The 17,261-nt window shown below is 35.4% G+C and overlaps 1 protein-coding gene across 1 annotated transcript; it reads right to left on the reverse strand.

Moving 5' to 3' along the window:
- Positions 1-987: 987 nt before the first annotated feature.
- LOC141689114 (origin of replication complex subunit 3) lies at positions 988-16,802 on the reverse strand. Its single transcript, XM_074493292.1, has 17 exons — positions 16,615-16,802; positions 16,253-16,450; positions 15,311-15,485; positions 15,036-15,205; positions 14,776-14,906; positions 13,823-14,096; positions 13,597-13,674; positions 13,097-13,173; positions 12,910-13,000; positions 11,795-12,006; positions 10,619-10,688; positions 4,994-5,079; positions 4,199-4,288; positions 3,400-3,475; positions 2,676-2,803; positions 1,810-1,983; positions 988-1,258 (listed from the first exon to the last, which is right to left on the reverse strand). The coding sequence occupies exons 1-17, from the start codon at positions 16,672-16,674 to the stop codon at positions 1,153-1,155; spliced, it is 2,196 nt and encodes a 731-aa protein (XP_074349393.1). The 5' UTR covers positions 16,675-16,802; the 3' UTR covers positions 988-1,152.
- Between the last annotated feature and the right edge of the window lie 459 nt (positions 16,803-17,261).

The following is a 17,261-nucleotide window of genomic DNA, read 5'->3' on the forward strand; positions in this document are numbered from 1 at the left end:
TACTAATGTCAAAATTAACACAACTTTTATTCAAATTGTACAATGATAACATAGAAGCAAACTTGATAGAACAGTGAAAAGTGGCAAGCAATCTATAACAAAATTTGATAAAGCTTTTTATGAAACAGGTAAAAAGAGGAAACACATCAATTAATATTGAAACAATACATCCAAAAGATATTAAAAATTCATAAGTAATTATGTTACTTGTTCTTTAACGGTATGTTCTTTAACGGTACCAAGTTAAGCATGTAGAATCAAAGAAACGAATAAGTATAAGGATAATAAGAGATTTGTAACATAAACTTGCAAACACAAAATTAACAAAGCGCAAATTAAAAATAAGAGTACTACAAATTCTTTGAATATAAATCGAGTATGATGCAAATGTGAAGAAAAAAGTAGAGGGTGCAAGAGAAACAATCTAAAATTTGAATTATAGATAAGAAAGAAGTTTTATATGTGGGAGTTGGAAATTTGAATTTGAATTTTTGATGGATTGTTGTCGGGAGTTGTTGTACTTTGTCACTGTAGGTATGACACACCCGTGATTTGAGAAGAAAAGTAGTTGTTAAAAAAGTAGTAAAATAAGATTATCTAGATTTTTGGGAAAGGGGGGTTAGATGTTATAAAGTATGTAGCGTTTTAGTGTATAAAAGTAATGACAGGTTCTCTAAATATAGACGAAGTCTAAATATAAACGAAGTATCGGGGCATGGGGTGTAAAAAAAATTTGTTTTGGAATAAGAAATTATTATATAGATATATTGAGAAAATTAACGCATGAAAGAGTATATTACGAAATCTCTAGCAAAAACTTTTCCTGAAAGATACACAAAACCTCAAACCCCATCTCTGGTCAAACCAAAAGAATCAAAAAGTACAATTTTGTTTTTCTTTGTAAAAAAATTCATTTCTCAGTATAATCATTTTTCAATTCAGCATATTCACAAAAAATTTATGATGCTCTGCACGCCGCTGCTACAATTTGAACAAACAAGCAAGAGTTTTGTTTTTCTCAATGGTTTGAACTACAGAGTACACTTACACGATTATCTTGTATCCAACAAAACAAAAATGAAAATATGGTTACACCTCACGACGAAGACGAAGAAATCTACTCTATATCAGACACATTTAGATATATTGATGTTACAGTCCGAAAGCCACTCTCTGCACATAGTCAGGCCGCCTCTTGCTAGGCATCCTTAGCAATCCTGTGATTTGGAGCTCCATGACCGCCCTGCAGAATCGTGCTCTATGCAGCTATGGTTAAAGATTCCAAATATCAATACTCAGAATACATAAAGGCCAAGGGAGCCAACAGTTCTACCTTTATCCTCATCAAGACATAACTTAATTGATGTCTCTATTCAATAGACATCCTTTACTAGGTGCTCAATACATAATGCAACATACTCAACCATAATAACTTTAAGATATATACTAAAAATTAAATGACATAGCTGAGATAAATGACGCCACACAGAATTGCCATACTTCAATGTAATTGTTGCTAAACGACAAGATAAACCGATTTACTTTTCTATCAATTACATTTATGTTTTGTCCAAATTTGTACTGAATAGCTAGTAAGTAGCTGGTAGTAAAGCATGCAGTTTTGGGTTTTTTTTACCTTTAGCTACTTATCACTGACTTGTAAGAGACACATAAAGTCAGATGACAATGAAGTGGAACAAAATTTGAAATCTTCTAACAGGAAAGTGGTAGTGCCAAAAAAATCTTCCTAAATTTCATTTGCATGAAAAAACATAAAATATGATTCTAAAGTAATTGTATGTAGGATACTGTAGTGATGCTTCATCTACTGCTCGAGGCTCCACACCACCCTTTCTTTTCTTGGGTGATGGTGACTGCTTTAGTCTCTGCTTTGGTTTAGTAACTGAGCAGATAATAGCTTTAAAAGATTGATACCAGTCATGAAGATTGATAAGGTCACCTTGTTCTTGAGCCAGGGCATACCTATCATAGATGAACAGCACACAACCTTAAACTACCAACTCAAACTTTACTTCATAATTTGAGTACCAGAAACATCATCACGGCACACTCAGAAAACTATTGGTAACTATCATCATCTCTTTTGCTATAAAAGTCACCCATGAAGTTGGCAAAAATATATATAGGATTTGGCTCAAGAGAGAACCAAACATTAAAAATAACCGGAGAATCATTGTTAATTTTTAGACTATATCAATCAAGGGTATTGATGGAATGAAAAAATTACACCTACCATCAGGATTTTCTTAAATAAGAAACTGAATCAATTACGCATTTATTACAATCTTCTTTCTCCATTATTATTTTCTATCTCTCATATCTTTTGGCAGATAATTCAATTAAAAAAATATTCCCTTAAAATTTATATATCAATCTCTTTCTATGGAAAGAGCAACCAAGATAGTAGTTCTCATTATCTCATTAATAGGAGATAAAAGAAGACTTGACCAATATTAGAGTATAAATAAGCTTGCCAAGATTAGTAACACGTCCTCCTTTTAAGTCATTTTCAGATAAATCGAAGGCCTTTGCTGAATAGACCAACATGTTTTGTGTGTGATCAGAAGAAAGTGACTTATATTGGAAGTAACATAATTACCATATATTTTATTTCAATTAAAAACATCACATAGTAGAAACACAATTAATCTTACATAATTGACGTGTCATGCATGGATGGCAGTGGGGTGTTGCAACTTATTCTGCAACAACTACATTTGAGAAACTTGTATGACTCAAGAAGATCAGCTTGAATTCTTCTTCTAGGATCTCCCATAAGGTTCTATTTCAATCAGAGATGAGCATAATATATCAGTTTTCAGTAACATCATGATTGTCAGTAAACTTCAAAGATAATTAAAAGCATCCATGTGTATCATATGCGGATATCAGAGAGTAAGCATGCGACAATTGGCCATAATCCTAAAATTTTTGAAACTGCAAGACATAACCATACAGTTTTGCTCTTCATTTGGATATTTCTTGTCTGTTCACTTGTTTGCCAGTAAAGTTGCTATCAAAAAGTTAAAACTCAAAGCAGTGCTTGTGTATCCTAGTAAGAAATCATCATGTCTTCCATGTCGGAACTGATTCCAACTCTTCAGAGAGTATAGTAATCATAGCGCAAAAAGGTTCAACATTCGTGAGAACCACACCACACGTAGAAGTATCAGTTTAGTAGCTTCGACACGACTATGCTAGATTATCCAAGGACTTCACTTTTTAGTTGGTAAATTAAACTGTGAACTTTCTCCTATATTTTTTGAAGTATAAAATTTCTCAAGATCTTTGTGGTCATATAAACCATCCGAACCTAATGCTTATTCTTTTTCTATCATTTAAAAAATATCCAACTGAATAGACAAAGTTAAAACTTACCGACTGAAGTTTATCAACATTCTTGAAGCAGAGAATCTCGTGAAATGGTATCCACTCCATAGGCTGCATATAATCCCTGGTAAATGAAGAAAATTAGGGACAAAGAATCACATGTTGAATGGCATGAAACAAAAGTAGCTCCATAAACTGATTTCAGAATGAAGTGACCTTCAACAGGACCCCCCCCCAATGTCAAAATTAGAACTCCGCGGCTACTATTATTATTATATTATTATTATTATTATTATTATTATTATTATTATTATTATTATTATTATTATTTTTATTAGAACAAATGATAGCAACCAGTGTAATAGTGTTAAACTGTTAATGATACAGGATCCATTAAATGGATCCTCCCAAGAGGCCAGGGCCTTAAAATTTAAGAAGTAGTCATCTAACATGGTAATAGAGCTTGTTTTACTCAGGGGTTTCAAATTCCAGTATTAGGTGCTTTCGAAAATCCACGCTTATAATTGCCATCTTTGTTGATGCACTCTTTTACCTACATTGGGTTTTTTGAGTATGGGGAGTGTTGAATGATATTCAATCTATTTAGTGGCTTTGCCCAATACATTAGGAATTGAAAGAGTAATCATCTGACAAATAGTTTACTTTGCAGATTGAAGTTGAAAAACAAAACTCAACAACGCAAGACATAACTGAAGGTGCTAAAATGCAACAGTCACATACATCCAAACAGGAAGGAAACATTATTAACGAAAAAAGAATGTGTTGGCCCTGCTCAACAGACCTCCAGTTTACAGAAAAATGATAATGCCTGAAAGTGGATATTTACCTAACCATGGAACCTATCAAGGCAGCAGCTTTCTCACATAACACTTGTTCATCTCTCTCGGTATTATTATAGGTTCGAGTTGCACGCCTCCTGTAATATCAAGATCCTTGAGAAAGTGACACAAAATATATATATTACTTTACAAGTCCTTATAATTACATATGATTACTTAACTTTGCTCATATTGTACTATAATTATTTAAAATCAATCTTATTTTGTTGTGCAGAAATTAAACATATGGAAGTAGTTAAAAAGAGACCAGTGGAAGCTTATAAAAGAATATCTGCATAATTTTAACAATTCGCAGGTACCCCACTTCAAAAAAGTGAAAATAAATATTTTTATTAGACCCATTAGTGGAAGAGATAAAAGGTAAAATATGTAGAGAGAAGTAATCATTTATATTTTTGGGAGGCTCTAATTGTTTCCTTTTTCTTCTACAGGAGAACGATGAAATTTGATAGGAGATTCTTCTTTTTGTTTAATTTTATTGCTCGTAAATAAACGAGAAAAATTTGTAATAACTTTATAGCAAGATGATTATATATTATGCATGCTATTTACTGCATCCTGGTTGCGAATTCACTTTTCACTATCCATAACATCATTTCAAGTTAATTGTATCCTTCTGCCTTAATTTGCATCAATTTGTTTGGGTTCAAAATTTGGATATATATAAAATAATCCGATCTTTGTGGACTGGCTTCAAAATGTTACAAACGTATAAAAAGTGGTCAAAAATACTACGACAGTAAGACCTCAAGTCCTTGACACAATCAAAAGTACAAGATTACCTGGATATGTTGGTCAATTCTTGGTTTGCGTTCTTGCTATCATCAATTTCTGACAGGCACTTTAGTTCTTTCACTTTCTCCTCGATCTAGGACATGCCATTGTTCAAATAATACAGATCATCAACATCAGTGTTTTTCATTAAAGTAAGCATAACTAATATAAGAAAATTCAACCTGAAAAAACAGCAACATCAAGGAGAATGGCACGGACAGGCACATACATACACCTGAAGAATTGGATATTAAGCATATCCCTAGCATTCACGTGACCATCTGTATTGATTAATTATTCTCATGCTTGGTCCACACGACACAAACACCACTATGTTCTTACTTTTAACTTTAAAAAGACGTATGTGGAAGCATCAATAAATATCTAGGCTTAGTTTGCCGAAACCATAAAATCAGCAGATGTTACTTGATGCATATTGCAACTAAATGCTAATATCTAAAAAAATGTGTCATTTGAAATGAAGCGTCTAAATAGCATCTATTGTAGGAATTGTATTTCCTTATCTCTCATTGATGTATAGTTTGTACAATATATAGCAGAGTACATGAATAATTACGGGCACAGGAGCTAGTATATGTGAAATAAACTGGTGTAATTACAGAATCAAAACAGACCCTAAACTAAAGCTATATTTGAATTCAAATAAGAACAGACTTAATTGTTGCTGTGATTTAAGTGATGTGCTGATTTTGTGGAATTGCCTTAACATCCCCCCGCAAACTGGACGATCCTTGACGGACAAGTTTGTGAGTAAGAAGAAAATGTCTGCGCTTGTGGAGAGGCTTGGTAAGTAGGTCAGCGGGTTGATCGATAGATGGAATATAGCACACACAATGACTACGAAGAGCAACTTTCTCGCGTACAAAATGGTAGTCTAGTTCAATGTGTTTGGTACGGGCATGAAATACCGGGTTAGAGGCCATGTATGTTGCACTTAAATTATCACAATGAAGAAGGATAGGAAATTGTGGCTTAACTCCAAGCTCATGCAGTAAGAAAGCTAACCACGTGGTTTCTGCACTAGCATGTGAAAGGGCTCTATATTCAGATTCGACGCTTGACCGAGCAATTGTAGGCTGCTTTTTGGAACACCTGGAGACCAAATTAGTGCCAATATAACAAAGATATCCAGTGGTTGATCTGCGAGTTTCAGGACAGCCTGCCCAATCTGCGCCATAATAGGCACTAATGTATGTGGGTTGGCATTGGGGACTAAAGAACATGCCATGATGAAGAGTGCCCTTGATGTATCGAAGTATGCGCTTCGCAGCAAGTAAATGAGAGGTGCGTGGCTGACTCATGTACTGCGAAATTGAGTTAACGGCATAGGAAATATCAGGACGAGTTATCGTCAAGTATTGCAAGGAACCAACAAGTGCCCTAAAGGCAGTAGGATTGGCAAGTATGTTGCCATCATCAGAACTAAGAGTTCTTTTTGCCGACATGGGAGTAGTGACTGGTTTAGAGAAAAGCATGTCGTGCTTTACTAGAAGATCATGAGCATATTTAAGTTGGCCAATATGAACTCCGTCATCCTGAGAAGTTACTTGTAACCCAAGAAAATAATGCAAAGGTCCTAGATCTTTGATGTCAAAATCACGACTAAGTACATGAATGAACTGGTCTAGAAGTTTATCAATGCTGCCCGTGATCAGAATGTCATCAACATATAGCAGGAAGTAGATTGTATGGTTGTTATGACGAAAAATAAAAAGTGAGGGATCAGCTAAACTTTGAACAAAACCAGCTGCTTTGAGAAAAGATGTCATACAGCGAAACCAGGCACGAGGAGCCTGTTTGAGACCGTAGAGTGATTTGTGAAGTTTACAGACATAATGTGGTCTAGATGGATCGACAAATCCAAGGGGTTGTGCCATATAAACATCTTCTTTTAAAAATCCATGTAAGAATGCATTTTTGACATCTAGTTGTCGAAGCGCCCATTTCTGAGAAACAGCAAGACTGAGGACTGTCCTTATTGTGGCAGGTTTGATCACAGGACTGAACGTTTCTTCGTAATCAATGCCTTGTTGCTGCTGATGAAATCCTTTGGCAACAAGCCGAGTTTTATGTCTCTCGATTGTGCCGTCCGAATTTCGCTTGGTGCGGAATACCCATTTGCATCCGATTGTGTTGTGAGATGGTGATGGAGGCACAAGAGTCCAAGTTTGATTCTTCAATAGTGCATTGATTTCCTCTGTCATAGCATTGCGCCAAATTTCATGCTTAAGCCTCTGAATAGCATGTTGGTTCAGAATTTTCAATGGCACTTAAGAGAGCTTGAGGAAGAGGATGTTTTACTGTTGTTTCATGACGTTTACTCTGCAGAAGTGTGCCATCTTTGGAACGAGTTATCATCGGATGTTGAGCAGGTGGAATACGGGCTGTTGAAGCCTCTGTTGTTGGGTCAGGTTCAGTCGTCACTGATTCTGGAATTGAATCTGGATTAACTCTATTGCGACGCTGATAGGTGAGGATAGGTGGTGGATTTATGGAAGTTGGGGCCTGATTTGGTGTTGTTGAATTGGAAGATGGTAGTGATGATGTCTTATCAGAGGATTGAAACACTTCATTATTGTTGAAATGAGACTTTGTAGATGGATTAATGTGCCCAGGGTTTGCTGATCCTTCTGATATCCTTAGAAAAGAGGATGGGCCTGGTAAAAGAGCAAATTCCAAAGGACGAGGTGCCTGTACCTGCATGTTTTTGTAGGGAAAAGAAGTTTCGTTAAAAATAACATGCCTAGACACATAGACACGACCAGTTCTAGGGTCAAGGCATCTATAACCCTTATGTTGAGGACTGTATCCCAAGAAGACACATTCTATACTTCGACTAGAAAATTTATCAGAGACATAAGGACCAAGATACGAAAAACAAGAACACCCAAAGACTCGAAGGAAAGTATATGAAGGATGACTCCCGTATAGACGATGATGTGGAGAATCCCAATTTAAGATAGAGGTAGGAAGAAGATTAATAAGATAGACGGATGTAAGAACAGCTTCCATCCAAAGCTTGTGTGGAGCACCAGAAGTAAGTAGAAGGTTACGGGCCATGGTTGCAATATGACGATGCTTTCTTTCTGCTAATATTTTGTTCAGGTGTGTGAGGACATGAGAATCATTGTTGAATTCCCAAAGAGTTGCAATATTTGGTGAATTCATGATTAACATATTCATTTCCATCGTCACTTTGGAGAAATTTAATGGTGATGCCAAAGAGATTTTGAATTTTTGCAACTAATTTCTTAAAGTGAGAGAGTACTTCATTTTTCCGATGCATTGGATATATCCATGTATAGCGAGAAAATTCATCGGTGAAAAGAACATAATACTTAAATCCACGAGTGGAAGAGGTAGATGAATACCATACATCACTATGAACAACATAAAAAGGTGAATCAACATAAGATTTATTGTATTCAAAAGGTAATTTATGGGACTTGCTAAGAGCACATTCATGACAAAAACTACGAAAAGAAATTTTAGAACCAATACTTGGACTTAAACGTGACAAGACATCAGATGGGGGATGGCCAAGACGATTGTGCCAAATGGAAGAGTGTATAGCAGTGAGGGCTTGTGGACTGGAAGATGTGTGAGATAACTTAAGCGGTTATAACCCATCTTTACAAGGGCCCTGAAATAAGAGACGGCCAGATTGTAAGCAATATATTTGATAAAAATTAGGGGCAAAAGGAAAGAAGACTTGATTATCTTTTGTAAAACGAGCAACAGATAACAAATTTTTACGAATAGAAGTAATGTGAAAGACATTTTGTAATGTAAAATGAGAAGATCCCAAGGATATTGGTAGGTTACCAGTATGGGAAACAGACATTGAGTTCCCATTACCCATATAAACATTATGAGGACCACTATACTCTTCTGGATTGTTGACAGGCATGGCGGTCATATGATGGGTCGCTCCAGTATCCGGGTACCAATTTGGATCAGCAGCAAAATGAGCTCCTGCGAAGGGTGCAAAAGTGGTTGGGCCTGTGAACCTATGGGGGCATTGTTGTTGTCCGTGCTGGTTTTTGTGACAATTAGAACACCAAGTTGGAGCCGAACCGAGTATTCCACTGGATGGTTGAGGATGAGGAGCCCAACTCGGAGAAGCGTAGGGTCTAAATGTAGATAATTGTTGTTGATGGAATTGCGGTGATGAGAAATTGCCCTTTTGTTGTATTCAAAAGTTGCGCCCTGAATAATATCGCTTGGACCTGTTGAAATTTCGACCATTTGAATTATTATTGCGGCTATTCTGAGCTTGATTTTCGCGACGGGCATTAGTTCCATGAAACAAAGCAGTTGTTATCCCTTGATCTTGGTGACGTTGTTGGGCATCAAAGGCTAATATTCGAGCGCGTAGCTCAGTAAAATTGGGAAGAGAAGAGTGTTGCGAGAGGGCCGTTCGAAGCATGAGGTAGTCTGGTCCAAGTCCATGTAGTGTTGCAAGTACTAAATCTTCATCAGAGACTGGCTTTTTAATAGCTGCTAACTGGTCAGCAAGTGACTTAGCATGGCGAAGATAGTCATCAATTGATTGTGAGCCTTTGTTGAGCTCAAGTAATTGAAGCTTGAGGCTAGATGCACTAGCGGCAGAACGCTGAGAGAAGTGGCTGGCTAGGCAGTCCCAAATTTCTTTTGAGGTATCAAAGCCAATTGTGAGCTGGGAGACACTTTCAGACAAAGAAGTAGTGATGAGACTGACTATTTGCTGATCTACAAAGAACCATTCCTCATATTTTGGGTTGGGAATTTCTTTTGCTGGTGCAGTGTCGATAGCAGCAGTCATTATGGTGCGAGAAGGTTCTGGTATAGAGTCATCAACATATCCCCAAAATTTGGCACCATGAAGGTAGGGCTTGATTTGTCTCAGCCAAATTAAGTAATTTGTTTCAGTTAGTTTGGTGAACTGAGCTGTGTTTTCAGAAGGGAAAGAAACATGTGAAGAAAATGCAGAAGCCATGATAGAAAAGTAAAGAGATGATGGGAGAGGGAGGGAGGTAGAGAGAGAAAGAGAGAGAGATGATCCTAGACCTAGGCTGATACCATGTAGAAATTGTATTTCCTTATCTCTCATTGATGTATAGTTTGTACAATATATAGCAGAGTACATGAATAATTACGGGCACTATTACAGGAGCTAGTATATGTGAAATAAACTGGTGTAATTACAGAATCAAAACAGACCCTAAACTAAAGCTATATTTGAATTCAAATAAGAACAGACTTAATTGTTGCTGTGATTTAAGTGATGTGCTGATTTTGTGAAATTGCCTTGACATCTATTTTTTCCTCTAACTTCAAATCTACTACTCTAGAATATCACCTTTCTCTTCTCCCTTTCTTCGTGCAGTCTCACTCGCCGATATCTCCTTTTTTTAAGGAAACGTTCCACGTTTACAATTTTTTTTCTTTCTTTTTTACTGAATTAGACCTAATTGTTTTCCATATGCTAGACAGTCCATAAGAACACTAAACATAAAATAAATCATATTTCAAAAGTATCTCTGACACCATCCTTGAGGAGGGAATATAAGTATTTCACCGAAAGTTCTATGAAGGTATCATATAGAAAAAGATACTAGACAAGATAGTACCTCACTGACACCCTTGCTAATTGCTTCCCAGCTCACAAGCAACTGGCACAATGCTACTGGAGACAAATCCCTGTTTGAACATAGATTCAGCATCCATATCATATATGTATACATCCATATTAAAGAGCTACATCCAGGAACAAGCTTTGAAGCAGAATAAATACAGCAACAATGGGTCAATGGCATGTTCTCCACTAACAAGTGAGAATCCATACAATCAACTCTTGCAATTTCCAGGTACTAAATCTTTTTTTACTTGCGTGATCCACGTCTCTTATGAAAAAAATGTACTAAAAAACCTTTCAATAAATTCCACCAGTTATGGACATGTCAAGGGTAACATGAAATGAATCTAAGCAACACCACACCTTGTTTAATCTGCAAGTCAATGCATCTTTAATATAAATAAAAACATATCATAGAGTTTTTTTAGGAAGCTCTAGTTTCCCATTCATCACATGACCAAAGGGATTAATTACAAACATGCACATACGCACGAAGCATAAATACACATATCTTATGAAACCTGTTGGGCCTTGCATGTGTACTTCCATTATTTCATATGTACGGCTTAAAGACACTCAAATTTATTCCGACAAACACACATTTATAATATCAAAAAATCATATGATCTACAGACATTTCACTTTTTATTACCTTTACTGGGGACATTTATATTATTTCAACAATGAGCTGAACAGCCTCAGAATAAGAGGACATGGCACATTTTTTTGAAAATAATAGATGAAAATGTCAAATTGCCTAGGTATACAGACTGTACATTAACTTCAATATAACAACATAGTTAAACATGAAAGTCCTAAGATATTCATGCACAGACTCGGATACTTCTAAAATGCATGCCTCAATCAAAAGTGGCATAGCGAAATTTGAATAATAAAAACTTGCGTGCACATAAATTTATACAAATTTGCACGTGCACACACATTTTAGAATCAAAAGTATTTATGATAATAGTCCGCCAATGAGTCAATGAAACAACCAAGATTTCAAAAAGGTGCCAAATTGAGCCATCATCTTCACAAACATCTCACTTAGATGACTCTTCGCTGATATAATTTGCATCAGTAGGTAGAAATTTAGAATTGATACAGAACACTGGCGCAACATAAACGGTTCTGATGATTAATAAAAAAGCAAACATCTATCACATACCTCACCTTGCGTATTGCTCGACAAATGAAGCCACCCATGTGCAAGTTATTCTGCTCCCCTACCACTATTTGATTGTTTGAAGGCACTTTTAAGTTGTTATCTAATACTGAATGAACACCAGAAGCTCTAGTTTCCCATAAGTTTGGATCAAGTGCCTCACAGTACAAGTCTAACAAGCTGATTTTATGATACTTTCCAGCTTCATACAAACACTGCAGCAAAAGTTACTTTGTCAAAGAACAGATTCTTTTCAAAGGTGTTGCATGTCCACTTAATTTAGAGGTTTAGAAGATGCTTACCTTTTTCACGGAAGAGAAACTGTTAAATTACCAACTCTTTCAAAACCTTAAGGTGCGAGGAGAAGGCCACTAATAAGACTTATACTTTAACACTTCCCCTCGCTCTAAATATCCAATTTGTTATTAAAAGTTGGACCACAAGACGCCCATCTTTTAAGGCAAAAATCAAACATAGTGTCCCAATTAAGTTATAACTTTTGAGGGGTACATAGGATCGAACTTTAGACAACTCGGTGTACCTGAGCAGGGTTTAGTAGATGAATGTCAAATGCATGTACACATTGTTATAAAGTTTGCCGTTAAAAATGGGTATACAACTATTTTTAGTTCATTTGAGATTTTTGGGAGGAAGAGCTCTTATTATGGGAAGATAATTTACAACCCTAGCCTTAACTGGCTGTATTTAAATATGAAAAAACATGGAATACTAATTAAACCAAATATAAAAAGAAAGGGTTGACCATCAGTGGATACAAACTAAATATTTGATTCATTAATAAATGCTTCTGAGAAGTACATTTTGTGTAGGGACTAATTAAAAGTAGTCCGACCTCTAACCAAATTTTGATTTAAAACTTTCTATGGACTGCCAATATCTCTGGTTTAAGCTATCACAAGCGTATTATTTCTGCGTTTAACTGTGAAATCAACTCAATCTCTAAAGTCTAAATAACTAAAGACAATATAACATTACAGCATTACTACTTTAGTCTACGTTTCAACGAGAATCAATGTGTTTCTTTGAGAGGATTTTCTCGAAGATAGATGACTAAACTTGTATTACATTACAGAAAATCCAAAAGTTTGAGGTCTCACCAAAAGTACAGAGCTCCATAACTTATGTGATATTTTCAGTTGTGACAAGCCTTGTTCTAAAATTTCACCATTTGGTTCACCAAGTTTGTTCCTGTAATTAAATAAAACATCGAGATTATTACTACGATATCTAATCTAAAAGACACGGAGCAGTTGCAGATAAAGATATAATATTTAATTTGAATACCCTAGGTAAGAAGGAAGATTGAAAGCTTGACTAAGCATCGCCTTTGGTAATGTTTCATGTTTCCAGCTGAATGGTACCTGCAATTTATTGATAAACATAAAACTTCTTGCATTCTTTTTCTTTGCAGGAGATGATTGATTCTAATTTCTACTCGAATAGATGGCATATTAATGAATAAGGTCTACTTGTTTCTAATCAAGGAGAATTACATACACATATTTATACAAAAGCATTACAGACTTTTACAAATTTTGTGGCTGCCTTGCACATGCAGGTTTATAAGCTACTGATGGCCATTGCCGTGACAAAATGGCAAAGAATTAGTGGATGGGGGAATAATAGGGCTTTTTATGGGCATAAGAGCAAAATCTAAGAAGAGAAAACTAATAAACATGCCTCGTGTTAAAATTTTCTTAAAGTAAAAAACTATAAATAGTATGAAAGAAAAATCACAAACAAAAAATATTCAAGAAATACACTAGGAAAGAAGAAATTCTCACCTGTCCGTCATTTTGGTCAAGTAAACCTTTCAGTATGAAGCTTAAGGGCTCCATCGAAAAATGGTGGATAACTGACATCTGAAAATGTTCAATATAAAATATTAAAATTATTATCCATATCAGAAGTATAAATTAAAAGTGGCATTTTTATAAGATCTGTCATGGTGTCATGCATTAACAACAAATAATAGACCAATTAGCAGTTACACAAAGTAAAAATACTTACCTTCAATGCTCGAACAATTGATGAAAGTGTTCCATCCTGTCTTAAGAAGCAGTTTCTTAGGAAAGTTGCAACCTTGTGGCCAACATTAAAGCCAGAGTATTGTTTAACGAGAACAGCATCAATGATTGAATCCAATTTCTCAGGTGGAGATCTCAGTATGAACTTATGAGGAGAAACACACTGAAGAGCATTTGAAGAAAGCACATGTCTTGGGGCATCAATAGTTGTTGCAACTCCCAGAATCAAAAGAATCGGAAGCTTAACTATCCATTCGCTGGTTAGCATAAAAAAAACTTAAGTTTTAGTAGGGTTGATTGCATGATGTGTATGAAGAATGATAATGTCTATCATGTCTATTTACTGGTTACGTGAAATCGTGCATACTGAAAATGATGCACATAACTGAAATTAAGATGAACAAGTAAATGAAATCAATAACATGTTTTATGTACACAGTCCATGGTATGTCACCTAACACGAAGAATAGTTGGATCAGTATTTTGCACGTAGGGAAATTGCACAATAAATTTAAAACCAGAATGTGACTCTGGGTCAAAATATTAGTGCTGGATGTGAAAGTCATGTAAACAATGATTAATCATACACTATTAAAAGATAGTGACTCAATTTGGTATTGTAAACGATAATTACTCATAGAACATTATTAGATTAGTGACTGAATGTGAAAGTCTACTGAGTACTGACAGCCTCAATCTTCCATTACAGAAAAAAAAAATTAATGATTTGTGTCACATTGTTTCTTATTCATCCACATTGTTGTAAATTGCGAATACATTAACTAGGATTAAGGGTAAAATATGTCAGTTGTCTATTATAGCATCTAAACTTCAAGAGTGCATGTATGATTCATCAAATCAATCTTCTCTTTTTGTTGACCTGTCACCTAGGTGCCTAGGTGTGTGAATGAGAATTATTGAATAGGTCAGACACACCTTAACATTAGGATGAAATCAGATAGAACAGTGCCACAGCACCTCTCGAGATCTTCTATGATTACAACCACAGGATTTCCATCATTATCGTGTTCAGCATACCATGATGCCAGGGCTGATATATCAGCAACCTATTTAAACATGTATAAAAATATGTAAATGCGCAAACTGCATATATATACAACAGTGCACAAAGTCATACAACTTGACATGAATATGTATTTCCATATATATTTTAAAAAGTTAGTGATTATTCTTACATCTAGAGTAACCTTCAGAAACTTTCTCAACAAACTTTTAATTGAACCACTAATCCCACTCTTTGGAGAAAAATCACATGATGAAAGGTTAGCCACATGGCATCTATGAGACCTTAAATGATGTCCAAGATCCGCAAAGGTTAGTAGATCATCTACAACTTCCATATTCCCTAAGAATTTGTATCGATTAGATTTTGATAATCAATAAAAGCAAGAAGGTAAATTAGAAAAAAGTTAAAGTATAACAATGTTTAAAGGGCTTGAATGGAACTTACTGGTTAACACTAGACCACAGGGCAGTTGCTTGGATGTAGCATCAGTAAAAATGGGGAATGAGCATGTCACTTTGGCAAATTCAGGCTTCCCACGAGAAGTAATTGCATCAAATGATTCATAAACCCATCTATCGATCTCATTAAATACATCTAGATTAATATTCCTCAAAACATCCTACAACAGCCAGAAAATTACTGAGTTCTTGTAAAATAAATCACACTAACCAGGTGTATATCTCAATCCCGAGCATGTAACCTAGTACAAATATTTTTTATAATACATCCAGAAAACAGGAAGTTAAGAACAAATGCTTCTTCTGATCAACATACTTCTATAAATCTATATATCTACCATGCACGCACATTGTTAAATATTATAACAACGAAAATGAAACTAAATTCCATGAGTGAACCTAAAGTAAAAGTTCACTTGCAGCAGAGCTGCCTGCTTTAGTGCGTGTGTGTGTGAAGCGAAAAAGACACCTTAATTACGGACTTGGTTTTAGTGCTTATTGTGTGCCCTTGGGCACACATTAGAAAGACCCTTTTAAAAATGCTTTTTCTGCATATTTCTATAAATCTTTATATCTACCACAAACGCACATTGTTAAATATTAACGAAAATTAAGCTAAACTCCATGAGTGGACCTAATTACAAGTTTACTTCCAGCGGAGCTGCCTGCCTTTGTGTGTGTGTGTTTGTGAAGCAAAACCTAATACAATTATTTCACATTACATTCAAAAAAAAGGAGGTTACATACTTCTCTAACTCCATATTTCTACCGTAACTCACAAACACACACACACACACACACACACACACACATCTTTAAAAATTATAGCAGCCAAAACAAAACTAAATTCCACGAGAGACCTAAAGTAAAAGTTCACTTGCAGCAGAGCTGCCTGCTTTAGCGTGTGAGTGTGAAGCGAAAAAGGCACCTTAATGATGGACTCGGTTTTAGACCAAACGCAATCAAACGCTTCATTTCGCAGTTTCTCTAGTCCATCAGCTTCACCAGTGACAGATTTCTCCAAATTGTCGTGCACCGATGACGATAAATCAATCCGTCTCCTCGCTTTACCAGCTGACTTCCTTTCAATTCTCCGAGACGATGCTTTGTGGAGTACAAAAAACGGCTAAATCGAATAAAAAAACACAAATTCAAATCACAAATTTCTACAGAAATTAAATATGCACATGCTACATTCAAATTACACGAGTCTCTATATCAATTAAAAAAATAGCTATTAACTCGATACAATTGTATATACAAAATGAAACGTGAAGTGAGCACACGCACCTGTAGATCATTCTCATCATTTTGACCTAATTGAAGATCTTCGGTTTCAATTGAACCCATTTCAATGTTAATTGGATGCTTGTTAGCGCCTCGATTCGAGAAATTAGGGCTTTATATGTTTTGTCGTTGTTATACTTTTGGCGGGAAAGAGTTGGGAAGGGGTTTGCCAAAGAGAATGGGCTTTCAAAGCTTAAATTCTTTTGATGGGCCGTCAATGGCTGGTTCGGCTCAAAAGCTACTTAAAAATTATAATGGTTTTGTTTCCAAGTTAGTTTTTTTATCAAAAAAAAAAAAAATTATCAAATTAAAAATTTGACCAAATAAAATATTTAATATTGGTGTTTGGTAATTAATTTTTTGAAATAGCTTTTTGGTATAAAAAGTTAATTTTGAAAAAACTTCTTTCTCGAGTATATAATACAAAACAAAAATTGAAATATATATTCACCGGATAATTTTATTCGGAACTACCGAATTTAATCGGATGGTAACTCAATCAGTTAGTTAAAACAACTGCTTCAAATCGTTATAACTAACAACTAACTACCAGTCTACCATAAGAGCATCTCTAATGGTGTTGGATATAATTGGTTGGCTAAATTGAACATGTAGGACAATATGTAAAATTTGTTGAACCTGTAATACAT

This window comes from Apium graveolens, chromosome 10 (assembly GCF_009905375.1).
Source record: "Apium graveolens cultivar Ventura chromosome 10, ASM990537v1, whole genome shotgun sequence".
In the NCBI taxonomy this organism is placed as follows: Eukaryota; Viridiplantae; Streptophyta; class Magnoliopsida; order Apiales; family Apiaceae; genus Apium; species Apium graveolens.